We start from the raw sequence: 16384 nt of genomic DNA on the forward strand, positions 1-16384 counted from the left end.
ACCCGAGGACCAGCATCATCAAGCTTGATTTGCTGTGAACAGCACCATGGATGCTGCGTGCAAGTTGCAAGCGACCTCAGCTGGATCCTCGATCTAGACCCTGCCCATTGGGGCGGAGAAATTGAAGCGCAGGGACACTATGCCAAGAAAGCTAGTCCCAGTGCTCTGCTACTAACTACTAGTTAGTACTATTCCGTACAGAGGACGCCTACCACTGGCACGGCACTAGCCGAAAGCTTATGTTAGTGCCGCTTCAAGCATGCTTACATCACCCATTCCTGAGGTTCAAAACACCTCCAAGTCACTTTACTGCGGCCTCGAATCCAGGCGCCTGCAATTCCGACCAATCGACTTTGGATCTCATGACCATCCTTTGACCTTCGCATCAACAAATCAGTTGCGGCGCTGTATGCCAAGGCAGTCCTCCCGACATGAGTGTAACACAATAACAAACATGACCATCTCCAGTTCCCGCCCTCGCCGCACCGGCCACCCACCTATCTCCTACCGCGATGACAGCACTGACGAAGACACCACAACTCCTCCTCTTACCCGAACTACTCAGCGCATCCGAAGAAAAAGCCGACATAGTCGTTCATCTGGTGAAGAGACAGACATCTCCGAAGAGTCACAAGCAAGAAATGTAAACCGCAGCAGACCAAAATCAAGCTCAGGCAATCCAAGTCCAGCAATTCGGGCAAGTCGTCGAACAAGGAACGTCAAGAACTACAAAGAAGAGTCTGACCAAGACGTCAACAATTTTGAGCCAGAAGTTGTCCACCATGTAAGATCTGCACCAAAAGCTCAGAGTAACCCACGAAAACGCCCACGGTCCGGTCAACCAAGTTCAAAAGGGGGTTTTAGCGCATTCAAACGACGTAAGGTCAATCAGAGCAACACAAGCCAGCACGGCAAGACGAAGAGTGCAGCAGTTCTAGCAATTCCACCAGGAAGGATCCCTCCATGGCAGACCTTACCATACCAGATCCTCCTGAGCATCTTTCAGTATGCCTCTTATCCGTTATACCGAGACGCCTCACATGACACTGGATCCATTGGCTGGCTTATTGGAGTCTCAAAACTCTCAAAATCCTTGCGCGATGCGGCAGTTGCAGCGTTACTTTACTCGCCGCCTCTATTTCCAGCTGATCGCGCTCACGGCCTGCAACAACTCCTCGACGCACCACAAGAGACACTGTCAGTGAGCTATCGGAACAAAACCAAGCGGTTGGAAGTTGAAGTTAGAAACTTATTGATCAAAAAGAGCGGTATCGAGCTTGTCAAATTGATCAAGCAGACTCCTCTGCTCAGTGCTCTGCATTTGTATCATAACAATGATCGAGTTGGTGCTGTCTCATGGGCTCAACCAGCTGCTTCAACGGGTAGAGCCTGGTCGTATCCATTAGAGATTTTCGATGCTCTGGAGGAAAATGGAATCGGATTGAAAGAATGGAGTTGGAATGGTCGATTCCCAGATACCAAGCCAGTCCTGGATCAGATGAAAAACCTGCATTGTCGAGAATGTCTCAAAGGCCTCAGATCCTTGTCATTGTTGAACATAGCGGCTCCCGAGAAGGTCAAAGAGTGTGAAGAGGGCAACGTTGAGACTTCTCTCACTACAGCCTTAAGATGCCTACCGGAGCTCCAAGAGCTGCAAATTCAAAATTGCAGTATCGTCAACCACAGGGTGCTCCCATTCCTTCCCCCACGTCTACGCCATCTCTCTGTCATCAACTGCGGGGAATTCAACTCGGTTGACCTCCGATCATACCTTACACATCATGGCTACGAGCTTCAAGAGCTGATTTTGAATGGTAATCAAGCTTTAGATTTATGGTTTGCTGGTTCTCTTGAGCGTCTATGTCCTCGTCTTCAAGTGTTCAAAATGGATCTTACATACACTGACCCCACCGCTTATCACGATGTCGATCCCCACTACGAAGGAGTCTTCCCTGACGGAATCATGCCAACATGGCCGCGAACTCTGCAAACAATCGAAATTGAGAACCTTCGCAATCTCGACGCGCAAGATGCCGAGAACTTCCTCAGCTCACTCATTGTAATTGCACCTGAGTTGAAGGACCTGCGCAGACTATGCATTAGGATCCTTCTACAGGATGACGGTTGGAGAGAGCGAGCAAAGCTAAGACAGATCTGGATGCCCAAACTTGAAGATGTCTTTCTTCGACAAGCCCCTCCACCAACGCCTTTCGTACCGCTAGCTCTCCTTCCACCTCCATTTCCACCCACAACCTCATCTTCTCGGCCATCGACCAGTCATTCGACTTCTTCAAGCTCCTTCACAACAGACGACTCCACAGCTGCCACGCCCAATAAGCGTAAGAGCGCTCGAATTGCCAAACGAGAGCTGAGTGATCTCGCGAACGAGGCCTTTATGAGGACAAGCTCTACGAGGAAAGGTAGCGAGATAGTTGGCAATGACAACTTGGACACAGAAGAATTTCGTCAGGGCATGTGCTCCAAAGTCGTCCTGCACATCGATGGACAGCGACCTGCAGACGAGCAGTTCAAGGAGGCTGATTTTCTGGATGAGGAGCTGAGCGGAGACGAAGACTGGAATGGGAGGGATGTTGAAGCCCCATCCAGATATGCCTGGTGACTGCTATGTCATTTGGGCCGGTGGAGGCTGAGCTTGGATCGATGAGCGTAATACCCAAACAATTGCATTTTCAGCATAGCGAGGAGTGGTCTGGCTTTCTTGTTGCTTGCCTAGGTCATGTTACCTCAATCAGGCGTCGTTACACAGTTGCTAAGCCTGCAGCCGCATCAACCCTGGGTGAGATCAGGTGCTTGACCATATGCACAAAGGTGCTCGCAGATATTTGTATTATTATATCAACATTTCCTCAAGTGTGCCTGCTAGTGGACACTACACGATATGGTTGAAGGCCTGAATCCAAAGAAGCAAGATTCCATATCCGTGAACAACCACTCCCATTGCCTGCTCTCAAAACTCCTAACCCACTTTTTCAGTGCACAGATACCATGACAAGAATCTAGTGGGAGGGGCGGAAGACGAGCAATTTTGACAAAATCATGTCCACATGTTTATGCTCCGGCTTTCGGCAGCAATAGCAGTGAAGACAATCAAAGTAATGCTCGCGGCATAGTAGATGGGAAGCATCCCCATACATTTCTGATAGAGGGCTAATAAGTAATGGACCGAGACTTCCTAAATTCCCATAATGAAACAAGGAGCGTAGCTTCAAGTTGATCACCCGAGTGGAATTCTTGAGGTATGTGAGGCGTTGCAGGAGCGCACATGAGAATGGCGAGATTGCTGAAAGACGGTGAGAACAAACATCGGCGCAAAATGGAATTTGTGGATTGATCATCAAACGTTGTGCTGTTAAATTCTCAAGATTGATTGGCCATGGTCCAGCTCTCGGGATTGCAAGTTGGGCGAAGTCCTGAGGTATCCCTAGCATAAAAACGTACGTTGTAACTAACTAATATGAAGACTGTGAACCCCTGATCGGCACACCCTAACAGCGACGTTTACGGTTCGCATCGACCCGTGTCAGAATATGCGTGACATACATAGTACGGACCAAAAGTGGATGCAGCCTAGCACATCTTTCGGCATCGATGACGCTTTGGACGCATCTCCAGTCTCGGTTTCCTGCATTGTCAGCCTCTTTCCGATGTCATTTCATGGTAGTACAACGTCTGTTGATAGTGATGATGCAGACAGACTGTGCCCCCAACGACTCTGAATACAAAGATTAGCTGCCGATCGAAGACTTACTGCGGTACACTGATCCAGGAATGCCGGATACTGGTAGAGGGACAGAGTGTCTGTGCCACGTAAGTGACAACGGACGGATCATCAGGGAATCCTCAGCGAATCAAGGGCGTAAGTTACGAATGGCGCAGTGTCCAACACCCTGTTACAAAACGAGTTATTTATCTAATCGGCACGGGGAAAACAGTCAGCGGATAAACGACTGGCTTTGGTTGCTTTGACCTCTTACATAGCTGTCGTTGGTTGGAATTTCTACGCGAAACCCCTGCGTTTCGCCTGCTTTTGATTGGTCCATTTCTACTGCAATTTCGCAGCTAACTTCGCAGTGCCTAATGGCGAATTTGTTCTTATATCTGCGCCCTGCGCAGCTTTTCAAGAGAGAACAGAGCCGTTTCTGCATCCTACTCGACAATAGCCTTTTCGGTTACTTGAACCTGCTCTAGGCCCGCATCTATCATTGATGGACATACAGAAAAATGACGCACTTCATAGCACCGTGGGGGGTATGGATTCAAATGCTGGAGGAATCGGGTATGCATTAGTTGTCTTAAGGACACTGGGGGGTACTCCGTACCACTCAATTAAGTATTTAATGGGAGTTGTATTTGCTAGAAATCTATCGAATAAAGTTGAGAGAAAATAACTAGCCTACAGTGACGAGGCTCTACAATGGCTTCGAAGAGGCCCCCGCCTTACTCAGGAGGTTATTTTGTGTCGAAATCAGCTAGAATTGGAATAAATAAGTGTGCTCTTGATTGTTGTCAAGCTGTGGTATTTCTACGTATTATGCTCAATTCCTGCTATTCGCCCACCAGTCACCTGCCAACACCGTGCTGGGTAGACGGAGTTCTCTACGAATGTGCATCGTTCTGAACAAAACCACGTGCTCGGTATAGGATGGCGATTTTGGAACATGGTGATAGGACGTCTCGGCTTTAGGATCGATACATAAGGGCCTGCCACTCATTGTTGCCCTTGTGTACTTTACAAGATCACAATCACATAGCATGGAGACAGCAGTTGGCTCTCAAAAAGCTTCCAAGTCACTGTCAACTTCCAACTCCTCTCCATAGGACGGCATCACACTATTCACTAAATCAATCCACCATGATTGATGTCGAACCCCATACAATGCTTTCCTGTATTCCCACCACGCAGGCAAAAACCCTGCCATCTCCCAATCTATTATGCCTGTCACATTGCCGTTCACCTTGTCAACAAATATATGCTCATATGACATATTCGCATGCGTGAAATTGATGGGGCAATCATCAGAGAGCCGTTTGCGGTATTCAACTGCGAGTTCCGGCCGTGGACACTGCAAAACTGGTGCGACGAGAAAATCATGGAACTCGGATATAGAAATAAACGGTCCGCATGGAAATCCATTGTTAAGTCGATGATCATATACAGGACCATTATCACAAGATCCAATCCGGTTTGATGTTGATGGATCAATGTTTCGTAACTGCTCAAAACACGCCTTCGGTTGTGTGATAGTGGTAGCTTTGGTATTTCCGGGCATATCTGGCCAGGCTAAATCGAGGCGAGTTCCAGGAGCACATTGCATGAGGATCCAACTGTCATCTCCGCGCACTTGTACATCGAAAACATCAGGAACCGGAATAGAGGTATGTTTCTTGACAAATGCTATAGCATCTAGCTCTCGTTGTATGCGAAAGCTCGTTCCACGTTTTCAAATGGTACCCACATCTCCTGGTCAATCCGCATTGTTTGACGGCTACTGCTGGTGCTTGAAAGACGGAGAGGTAGGACCCACGTTGAAGAGGCGAACACGATCTCCCCTAAAGTCTGAAGAGCAAGAAATATGCTGTGGCCTGCTACGGACCCGTTAGGCGAGGGTGTTACTCGCGCTGAAAATTTGTGAAAAAGGTGAAAGCTTATGGAGTTGTGCATCAAAAGTCATCAATATACGCTAAATACTGTGCATTGGGAAACTCTTGCAAATCCTTGGCGTTATGTCAAGAATTGCTGGCGCCGCGTTATCAGACAGAAACAGCTCTTGAGGGATCTTCTATGGACTTGTATCTGTCAGAATCCCTGCGTATATGACACGTATCTTTTACGTATTAGCATGATGGTACAAGGGTCCCCGCATGCAAAACGCACGAAACGCTCTTGTAACTGTTACGCCCTGTTATTATGGCAGTGAGCATTGCTATACGAATTGAACGCCAAATGCTGTTTCTGAGCTGTTACAGTAATGCGCTTCTATAGCTATTAGTATGAGCAAATGCTCCTCTTGATAGGAGTAACTCAATCAAGTGAATTGGCACCTCCGTACGCTGTTTGCTACTACTTCTAACAGTGATAAGCATATATATTATATGCGAGTCAAAGTGATATCGTTCTAGCTAGCAGCTGGTGCTATCCCATGCGCCGTCGATCAAATGTGCCTTTTTAGCGTGCCAAGCATTTTGGGTCTTGGCATGCCTTTTTTCGTTTTTTTGATGAATCTCACCATTGAGGTCGATTTCTAACATGGATTTACGCAGATCGAAACGCATACCAAAGCCCAAGACTATATGGGAGGCAAAAGGAGCTCCTAGTGCAGCTAGCGATCCAAAAGTTACGAAGAATACTGCTCGAAGAGAGCAACGAACAGCGCTCAAACCCATCGCCGCGGGGCCGCTTCCAAAAGCGCTTGAAATAGACGAAAATCAACTTCCTGAGCTCCCTAATTATGAACCACCCCTTATTCTATAATTTTAACAGTCTAAATCGCTAGCTACAGGTCTCTCACAGCTTGATACGTTTCAACGACTTCTTACGCCAGCTATTATCGATAGAATCGTTGAATCAACGAATAGCTACGCAGAAAACGCTCGAAATACGGATTTCGACGAAGAAGAAGATCTTGAATTCCTTTCTAGACCCTGGAAACCAGTCAATTCAACTGACATCTGGCGATATATCGGTTGTTTGCTTTATATGGGATATCATAGGCTATCCAAACATGAAGAACATTGGAGCAAGTCAGGTTATTTAGGTGCATTCTTGAGCCTAACAAGATATGAACAAATTCATCGATATTTTACGCTTCGACGTGTTAAATGACAAAATTACTAGGGCGTACTAACATTATTTATGCTTCCTACCGTAGTATTGGACTTAGTGGTCCCTGTAGTGACCCTGTAGTGATCCCTGTAGTGATCCCTTGTCCATCTGGCCCCATCTGGCCATTTCGCCATTCCGCCATTCTTGGCCACACAAGTCTCACAAGTTCACAACCAGGAAAGATATACGACTGGCTATGGCATAGTCGACTCGACGAACCCGAAGCTATCCCTCAAGAGGGCATAGAAGTCGATCGAGTTACCAAAAAGGAGCTCACGGAGCTTAATACAGTACATCTTGCACCAACGTTCGCCCTTGTTATTCGTCTTGCACAGCGTTTACGTCAAATGCATTCAAGGCGCGTTTTTTGCTTCTTTTTGGATAACCTGTTTCTAAATGTCAACGTTGCATAAGCACTCCTTGCTCTACGCATTTGCTGCACTGGTACTACTCGCAAAAACGCTCAAGGAATCCTTGCATGGATCTTGAAACTAAAAGAGCATAACCGTGGCCTTGTTTGGAATTCTATGCTTGCAGAAGTCGTTGATAATACGCTTGTTTTTCTATAGCAAGACAATAACGCTATAATAGGCTGTACAACTGCTTACCCTCTTAAAAACGACACGGTTTTACAACTTCGCAAACGACCCTCTCCTACGTCAACTAACGCTCGAATCGTACGCCCTGTTTTTGGCGACTTGCCCTTTAAACAACTCCATATCCCTCGTGCTATTAATGACTACAATCACTATATGAATGGCGTTGATCGAAGCAATGCACCGTTCCGAAGGCATTCCGCCCTTTATGGTACTATATTCTTGATATCTGTGCAGTCAACAGTTACCTAATCTGGAAAGAGGGTACTATCAATATTTCTGAAAGAGGCAGTATAACAGATACTTCTAAAAGAGGACAACGCCCCTTTCGGAAAGCGCTTATTGATGCCCTACTCAAAACACCCTATTCAGAGCCTACTAGGAGTAGGAGAGAGTACAAGTTCCCTCTACCAAATCGAGATACACAGGATCATCGCTGGCAAGCATTTCCGAAGCGAGGACTCTGTGTATGGTGTCGAAAAGGTGCTCAGGAGTCAAAATCAAAGAATATTGATACAAGGAGGCCGATTTTGGCCGAAATCGTCAATTCTAACACCCCTTCGCGTTCAATGAGGTCATACGGAGGCTGTATAGCATGTAACGTACATCTCTGCGTCAAAGGAGCCTGCTTTCAGCAGTATCATAGTCACTAATAACCCAAATAACTGCTTGCTGTTGCTCTCTACTCAATTTTGGTAGTGCCAAGGTATTTTGGCGCTAAAAAGGCACATTTGATCGACGGCGCATGAGATAGTGACCCCTAATAGTCTCCATGATTTATAGAGATCTCTGGTGCCCTGGGCCATTCTCACCCACCCCCATCCATTTGTGCTCTTGCTCTTCTAAAGCAGTCTATGCCCTTACGAGTCAATACCACACCTGGACGAAAGCCCGTGGGCAAAGGCAGCTGCATTTGGCTTCTCGATTGGGGACTTTATCAATGGTATTAATTTCGTGAAAGTTGTCATACAGGCCCTGAGTGAAAGTCGGGGCTCCTCCAACGAATATGTCGAGTTGAGGACACAGCTTGAAAGTCTGCAAATAGCCCTTAACCAAGTTCAGAGCCAGTTTCCATTGATCCAGGAAATTGCGCATCCGGGGGCTCTTGTCAGTGCACTGAGAGCCTGCTGCGAAGTCGTCAATGCCTTCCTATATAGCATAGAGAAGTATCATGTGTCTGTCAATCGCAAAGGGTCAAGAGCTATTTAGAAAGATACTTTACGAAAGATACAATGGCAAGTGTCCATACCGGAAGAGCTCGTTACCCTTAGAGCACAAATTTCTATCCATGTAAATACCATTCAATTGTATGCGTTTCTATTCCCTTATGACCTGAGGCGGCAAGCACTGGTCCAGAGTTGCAGTGCCAACAATGTCACATTACCGCAAGCCCGGAGATAAATATGCCAGTCTCATGGAGATCGAGTCCAGAATGATTCCTTGCCTGAACAGCTTATCGAGTTTTAGAAGGTACAAGGTATAATCATTTGCGTTCAAGCATCATGTTCATTCTTCAGGATTTAGGAGGATTGACGCTTTTAAGGTCGGTCTTGGTTCAGCAACGCAAATTCCTTGCCGAAATGTCTACTCCTATTCCAGCACAAGTCCTTTTCTCAGCCCCTGTCATCTTTCGCGACGCGCAAAACAGGGTGGGCCCCTTTGATCTACAATTCATCGATTGTTGGGATTCCCTTTTCAGTGTGCTCGAGAACCTATTCAGAGACAGTGGTTTTGAGAAAGTGGAAATGAGAGAATTCCTCCTCGAAAACAGCCAAACTAGGCGGCCCATTACCTTTGATCAAATATGATCTAAATCATTCCCCCCCAGATGACAGGGTCGACATGAGTATGGTTTTTAAAAGTATGAAGTCCGTAAATGAGATTCTCGGCCCTACTTCACAAGGATTGTGAGAACCGCTCCATTGATATAGTCCAGGACTGGTAAGGTATTATGCAGCAACATGCCTAGACCTCACTGATTCAGAGTTATATTTTCTAGCGAGAGCCACAAGTCCAGTTTCAGACTAAAGTTTAGTAAACATAATAATATATGACTTGTACGTCTGACTGTAAAGACGATAACTCTAGGCCCTGAAGACAGAGTCTCCTAGGAAAGAAAGATAATTGTTACGCCCGTGCCAGGCACACGTAGCACGTGCGCACACAAATGGAGAACTCTGCATTCTAAAGTACAAAGTCTCTCCATCGTCGATCATATGAACTTTGGGAGTCCATCCTTTGTCGTCATTACCGATAGTACTTGAAGACTGCGAGGCACATGTCATTCGTACGCTCGATTTTCACGTCGCTCAGAAGCCTTTTGCTTTTCACGTCTCCACAGGTGTGGAGGTTCAAGCCCGAAGATTCTTCTCTTCTTTACCCATATTGATGAGTTCAGGATGACGCTAATAGATGTTTGCTCTCACCTTTTTCACACACGTGTTTAACTGGATTCATATCTGGCGAATAAGGAGGTCAATCAAGCAGTGGTATGCCATGATCTTTAAACCAATCTTTGACCGGTCGAGCTGTGTGGATACTAGCGTTATTGTATATGGAGGTACGAGCGGAGTCTGAACCAAACTTCAATTTCGCCGTCACATCAATTAGTATCCGCCTAAGAAAGCCCCAAATGGCAAGATCCGAAGGAAGGTGCTCTCTCCGGGCCGGGCCCTGCTGAGCCATTAAGTCGCATGTAGTACACAACATTCATGCACAGCGCAGCGCAAGGGCGTCAGATGATTCCCCACCTGTCGTCATACCTCAACGCAGGTGCTAACGCGCAATGCCTGTCAACGCTGCTATTAGATTAGACTAGACTCTCTGCTCTCCACCCCGACTCGTCGTGAGCGGTAGAGGTGTGCATGTGGGAGATGATGTGACACTGCATTGCGAATGACATGGCTGCTGCTGTACCTCCATCGGACCCTGTGCCATGGTTACCTCATGCACCAGGGGATTGCCGTCCCTTCTATTCCTGCGTTGAAGATCTTCTGGGGCTTGTCACCTGTCAGACAAAAACTAGTTTACGGTCCTTTTGGTCCAACATCACCTCGTTCAAACACCATTTCGAATGTTTCCTGATTTTGTCCCTTTGCTGAAGCGGGGAACCACCCATTTCCTCGGCATTGACCAGGGAAATTGAACGGGTTCCAACGGTACTTCTTGAGGCTAAGTAGGGCGCAGAGAGATCCGGGGAGTGGTAGAGTGGCCTTCGCCTTGTTTTGCCCATTGGCCACGCCATGAACTACAGTTTGGGTGTTGTTCCAACTGCCGAATTAAGTATGAACCGGGAGAGAAGATTAGCTTGTCGGCGGGAGTAAAGATTAGAGGGAGCTGAGCCAGGAGGAGGTCACAATCATGTGTTCTAGCTGAGTCAAATTGTCAAGTTGTATGAGCGCTGATTGGTTGGAATTTCTACGCGAAGCACCTGCGTTTCGCCTGCGTTGATTTAGTGCATTTTCTCCGGCATTTTCGCTGTGCCGTACAGCCGATTTGAATGTATATCTACGTACGCTCCCCCCCTCTTGCTAGATAGAACAACTTGCTTTCTACGTATCTCTTGCAGATTGTCACACACAAACCAAACAGAATTGCGTGCCTTGAAAAGGTTGCAAAAATTATCTTAAAATCCTATTTCTAAATTATTTCCAGCTTGTCTAAATTAAATATTACTATTAACACCGACCCAGAACAGTGATCTCGATGAAGAAAGACCACCCAAGTCGCGTATGTTTAGCCCTTTGTTTACATGGCTTCAAGTACAGTGTAACACCCTTTCGCCGTGTACAGTGTTCGTCGTATTTTATCGCTCCTCAAAAGGTCAGAATGGACTGGGAAGACGGGACACCAGCATCACGACGCGTCTCCCGAATTTTGCAAATCAACATCAGAGCGATAGAGAACACCGTCGAAAGCGGCCTTAAGTGTGCCTTTCTAAATAATGGATATTTTGCCTCGTCGAATGTCTCGCAGTGCCTGTCATCTCCACAGAAACGCACAATCTCGTCAAGAACAGGTCGCTGGGCCTCGTAGACCCCGCGTTTCAACGAAGACACGTAATATTGAGAACAGTATCTGCCGGTCCGAGGGCACGGGCAGCGGCATGTTGGAAATTATAATGACAGCCTGCAAGTTGTCACGCAAGCAGCCGACAATGTGGAACGACTGCTGCTGTTGCGAGTAATTATTTCTGATTGCTGGATTTATTTTCTCCAACAATCTTTGGCACTCCGGGTCACACTCCTTGGTCCTTAGACGTGATCCGCGGCCGCAATATCCAACGCGGCGCGATGCCCAATCGCATACGCCGCTGCCTGTGTCGCACATGTCGGAATTATGGGCGCGGCGCTCATGCCCACGACTCGTAGCCCCCTCGTCCCCTTAACTCTCCAGTTCGCGTCCAACACCGTGCCCAGCGCCGTTGTGCCACCAGGATGGTGAAAGCTCTGTGAGCCCTGTTGGATCGCCGCCCAAATGGCATCGTCGCTGGTAACGTTGGGACCAGGGAACAGCTCAGCGGTGACAAAACCCCTTAGCTCGTCCGACTGCATGAGGCCGCGCAGCTCCTTGTACCCGTACAGCATGGCTGCCCTGTCGGCCTGGCTGGCCCAGTAGTTGGAGTAGATGAGAGGCGCGTCGCGGTAGTCGGCGGACGCGAGCGTCAAGTAGCCCTTGCCCTCGGGCTGCACGACGGCCGCAAACGTGGTGATAATGCTGACGTTGGGCAAAGTGGGGAGGGCGGGTACCGTGATGTACTCGTAGGCCACATGCGGGCGATCGGCGGGCAGGCTTGTGTGAAAGCTGCCCGTGCCCTCGAACACCGCGTCCGGGATGCGCAGCGCGCCGAAGACGTCGCCGCCAACCGTGCCCAACATGCCGCTGCCGTCGCGCTCGTAGCGCTCGCGTTCGATGGTGGCCCTAGTCGCATTGGCACGCCATTGCCAGACGGTGTCTACTTCAGGGGTGGCTGCGTATTCCAGAACGGCATAATGGTGGTCGTAGAGGTTCTGGCCGACTTGGGGAATGTCCTGCACAACAGGGATGTCGAGTTCTCGGAGACGGTCTGCGGGGCCCACACCTGAGAGCATGAGCAGCTGCGGGCTGTTGATGGCGCCAGCCGTGACGACAATTTCTTTGGCGCGGATGGTGTGCATCGTGCCGGTCAGGGTGTCGTTGTAGGTGACACTATCGGCCTTGTTGTTAGTGAAGCCGATTTTGGAGGCCCAGGCGTCGTGATGCAGCTCGAAGTTGGGTCGGTTGTTCGCGAGGTAGCCATAGGTGTTATAGGCATAGGATCGAGTGCGATTGGAGGCACGGATCGACTCCAGACCTTGAGTGACACCAATGCCACCGCCGGAAGCAAAGTCGATCTCTGGGAGGTTGAAGTCCGATACAAGTTTATCGGCAAAGGGTTGGTCGACCGTGAGCAGCTCACGTTGGCGGGAGATTTCCACGGGACCATTGCCGAACGAAGTGGTATTGATTGGTTGCTCGTATTCGATCGAGGGTTCATCTGTCCAGTGCGTGGTTGCCCTGAACGACTCGAGCATCGAGTCCCATCTCAGGCCGTCGTTTCCAGAGATCTCTGCCCACTCGTCATAGATGGAGGCGGAGCCACGGCAGTAAAACATAGCATTGACGCCAGTTCCGCCGCCCAAGCACTTCCCCTGGGCTAAGTTGGGTGATTCACCGTTAAGACCGGGGTCGGGCTGGGAGAAGTAGGGCCACATTTGCGGTACGGCGAAGAATTCACCAGGGGCTAAAGCGGTGTTAGCAAATTTGGGCGCATTGCCTACATTAGTAGGTGACGTACTGGTGACCATGGGGTCGGTGCTCGTGTCCGGCCCTGCTTCCAAGAGAACAACATGAATCCTGGGGTTCCGCGTCAGGTATTCAGCAAGCACAAGGCCTGCAGGACCTGCGCCAACGAGGACATAGTCAGCTTCGGCGTTTTGCGGTCTTGGTGCAGCTGAAGTGAGGGCTGCCCAGGCGAGCAAGCCCATTAGCATCAACCGATTGCGAGCCATGTTTGGCACTTCGCGCGTAGTACAAAGGAGATGTCAAAAGGAGATGTGCAAGTATATGTACAAGCAGACGTGCAAGAATATATACGAAATGACGTGCAAGAAGACGCCCAAGAAGATGTCGATACCACTGAGGTGAAAAGGGACTGATCGGTCTGCTCCACTGGGTTTGCCATCGGCGGGAGGCTCCTTTTATAGTTGCACAGCAGAACCAATCTCGCATCGAAGCCTGTCTCTGCTGCAGCCTGTCTCTGCTGCAGCCTTGATCTGGCCGCTGCTTGCCCTGACAGACCGAACCGGCATCATCTACGAAGCGCCACATGGGGCCCTTGTCGGAATCCGACGGCGAGCTATACGATGTTGGCTTACTATAGCGTGCCATAGTAGTATGGTAGAAGCATAAGGATTGGTGCTTTCAAGTTCGTATTTCTGTATTTGACTTTGGCTTGGCATTTAATGTGTATCATGTCATATCATGTCATGTCATGTCAAGCTGCCAGCCAAAGATGGTGGTTTGCTGAGCATCCGTCATAAAACCCAGCTGTTGGTACTAGCTCACACCAACATTACATATGCAGAATGCAGAATTAGCACAGTACGTGGTAGCTTGCTTAACCAGACATCTGGTACCTGCAGTTCCTGCATTACAGGCACGTGTACGCCACGTGGCCGCCAGGGTGGGTGATGGGTGATGGGTGGTTGACCGGGGGAGATATGACTGGGGCAGACAACCCGGGGGTTCGAAAATAACCTACTACGTAGTAAGGCGAGAGGAAAGTTGACACGAGTCCGATAGCACTGATGTGGTAAGCGGCTGAGTGGATGACCAGGTAGTTAGCGGATGTTTCCTGGTGTCTAATGCTTATTGCACACTAGCCGCTGACCACTGGCCACTGTTACTGGCCACTGCCCACCGATATCGGCCACCGATTGCGTAGGTTACTGTTCGTGTTCGGAAACCCGTACTCGGGAGTGCGGAAGGATTATTACGGGAGGGGGCAAAAGGAACCCTAGCACGGCGCTAATAACGCAATCTAAAGTTACAACGCCACGTATTTCCCCCTTGCCGTAGTGGGTATAAAGTGCCCAGAAATCGCCCAATTAAGATTAGTTTGTTTTTTGATTGCCTGACAATCAATAAGAATGGCCGTACAAAATCGACAGGGCTATCTGTACCCATAGTGTTCGGAGTGGCAAATACTAGCGCCGTGCTAGGGATACTTCTGCCTGTTACCATAGTACTACGTAGGATTCTGATGATAGCTGAGCCGACAGTTCCGAAGCACAGAACACACTCCTATAGCAGAAAGACTCTAATCCGAGAGCCAAAAGCTAACACTCAAATGGTGGATGTCAACCAACTCACCCTCGGGATGCGGAAGGATCAGGATTCTTATTAATAGCTGACCCGGCAGTTCCGAAGCATAGACCATGTTCCTATAGCAAAAGACTACTAATCATCCAATAGTATCAATATACCATTATACACGAGCAAAAAGTCAGCTACGCAGAGGCCATCCAAGGTGTTTTTTGGTGCATGTCCCACAGTCAGTTGAAGAATTTCAACTTCATCGTCGATCCACCAGCTCTCATCCCAACGCGCTTATCAGCATGGCCACACAGCCCACCTTCGAAGGTAGGCTCTTTCCCGCTGTCTTTAGCCACGATCAGCCACTAACACGCCCCAAAAGATGTCCTAGGCTGCCAAGCCGCCCTCTACGAATGGGCGGAGAGCTACGACAACAAAGACTGGGATCGTCTTTCAAAATGCATCGCCCCAACCCTCCGTGTCGGTCTATCGCTCCACCCATCCGAAAGACTTGGTTCTAATATGCGTAGATTGACTACCGCGCCTTCCTCAACAAACTCTGGGAAGACATGCCCGCCGATGCCTTCGTAGGCATGGCCTCCGACCCAAAGGTGATTGGCAACCCGCGCCTTAGGACGCAGCACCTTGTCGGCACCTCGAAATGGGTGAAAACGAGCGAGACAGAAATCACCGGCTACCATCAGATGCGTGTCGCGCACCAGAAGTATGCGGATGACAAAATGACCGAGGTCGTGGCCAAGGCACACGCGCATGGCAAGGGCACCATGTGGTATCGCAAGGTTGACGGTGTATGGAAATTCGCGGGTATTGAGCCAGATATTCGGTGGTCGGAGCACGATCACGATAAGATTTTTGAGGAGGGTGAGGAGAAGTTCGGAGAGGGGAATTAGCCACTTTCTACGCAATTCCCTCACAGCTCTTGGAAGCTATCTACATATCAAGATTAGATGAATCATTTAGTGAAGCGTAACTAGATATTTCCTAATTCTGATGATTGAAGTTCACTCTTTACAGTAAATTTTGTCTCTTCAAAAGGAATCTTACACACCTGAGATTTATACCAGAAAAAAGCTTATTTATATCCCAGTATTTATCCAATCTTGAAATACAAATAGTTCTCATTAAAACTCTTCTTCTTAGACTGAACAGCATCAGTACCTCTTGATATAATGTAAAGGATTATGAAAGTTCTATAATTCATAGTATTAAATGTATTTGTTTATTAGGAATGCCGAGCGATACAGGATGTATGAGATGGCTATGAACCTTACCAGGGAATTCCATTCTGACATTTTTGGAGAGAAAAAAAACTTAATTGTAACAGAAGAATATGTATTTCGTCAAGACATATCATAATAAAATAAAACTAAACACATATTTGTGAGTATTTCAGTACATATATTATTTACAATCTCTATTTTCATCTCTCACAAATCCCTAAGACATGTCAAGAGCTGAAGTCCAGTGGTTGGGGGCCTTAGCAGGGAGAATTCGTTCCCACTGCTTACTATGGTAGGGAGGCAGAAGTCTCCTAGCACGGTGCTAAGAACGGCTAGTAACAGTTACGTTGCCAACACGCTTTCTCAAA

At 48.3% G+C, this 16384-nt stretch overlaps 3 protein-coding genes across 3 annotated transcripts; 2 read left to right on the top strand and 1 right to left on the bottom strand.

Annotated features, from left to right (window-relative positions):
- Window positions 1–454: 454 nt before the first annotated feature.
- EPUS_01275 (uncharacterized protein) lies at window positions 455–2620 on the top strand (the record flags this gene model as incomplete). The annotated part of the gene is made up of 1 exon (XM_007788568.1): window positions 455–2620. One exon carries the CDS (start codon window positions 455–457, stop codon window positions 2618–2620), a length of 2166 nt encoding a protein of 721 aa, XP_007786758.1.
- A 9073-nt stretch (window positions 2621–11693) lies between these two features.
- Window positions 11694–13469, bottom strand: EPUS_01276 (uncharacterized protein; the record flags this gene model as incomplete). Its single annotated transcript, XM_007788569.1, has 2 exons — window positions 11694–13201; window positions 13256–13469. 2 exons carry the CDS (start codon window positions 13467–13469, stop codon window positions 11694–11696), a joined length of 1722 nt encoding a protein of 573 aa, XP_007786759.1.
- A 1608-nt stretch (window positions 13470–15077) lies between these two features.
- On the top strand, window positions 15078–15686 carry EPUS_01277 (Scytalone dehydratase; the record flags this gene model as incomplete). The annotated part of the gene is made up of 3 exons (XM_007788570.1): window positions 15078–15102; window positions 15158–15255; window positions 15306–15686. The coding sequence occupies 3 exons, from the start codon at window positions 15078–15080 to the stop codon at window positions 15684–15686; spliced, it is 504 nt and encodes a 167-aa protein (XP_007786760.1).
- Between the last annotated feature and the right edge of the window lie 698 nt (window positions 15687–16384).

Source organism: Endocarpon pusillum (assembly GCF_000464535.1).
Source record: "Endocarpon pusillum Z07020 unplaced genomic scaffold C720987, whole genome shotgun sequence".
Taxonomy (NCBI): Eukaryota; Fungi; Ascomycota; class Eurotiomycetes; order Verrucariales; family Verrucariaceae; genus Endocarpon; species Endocarpon pusillum.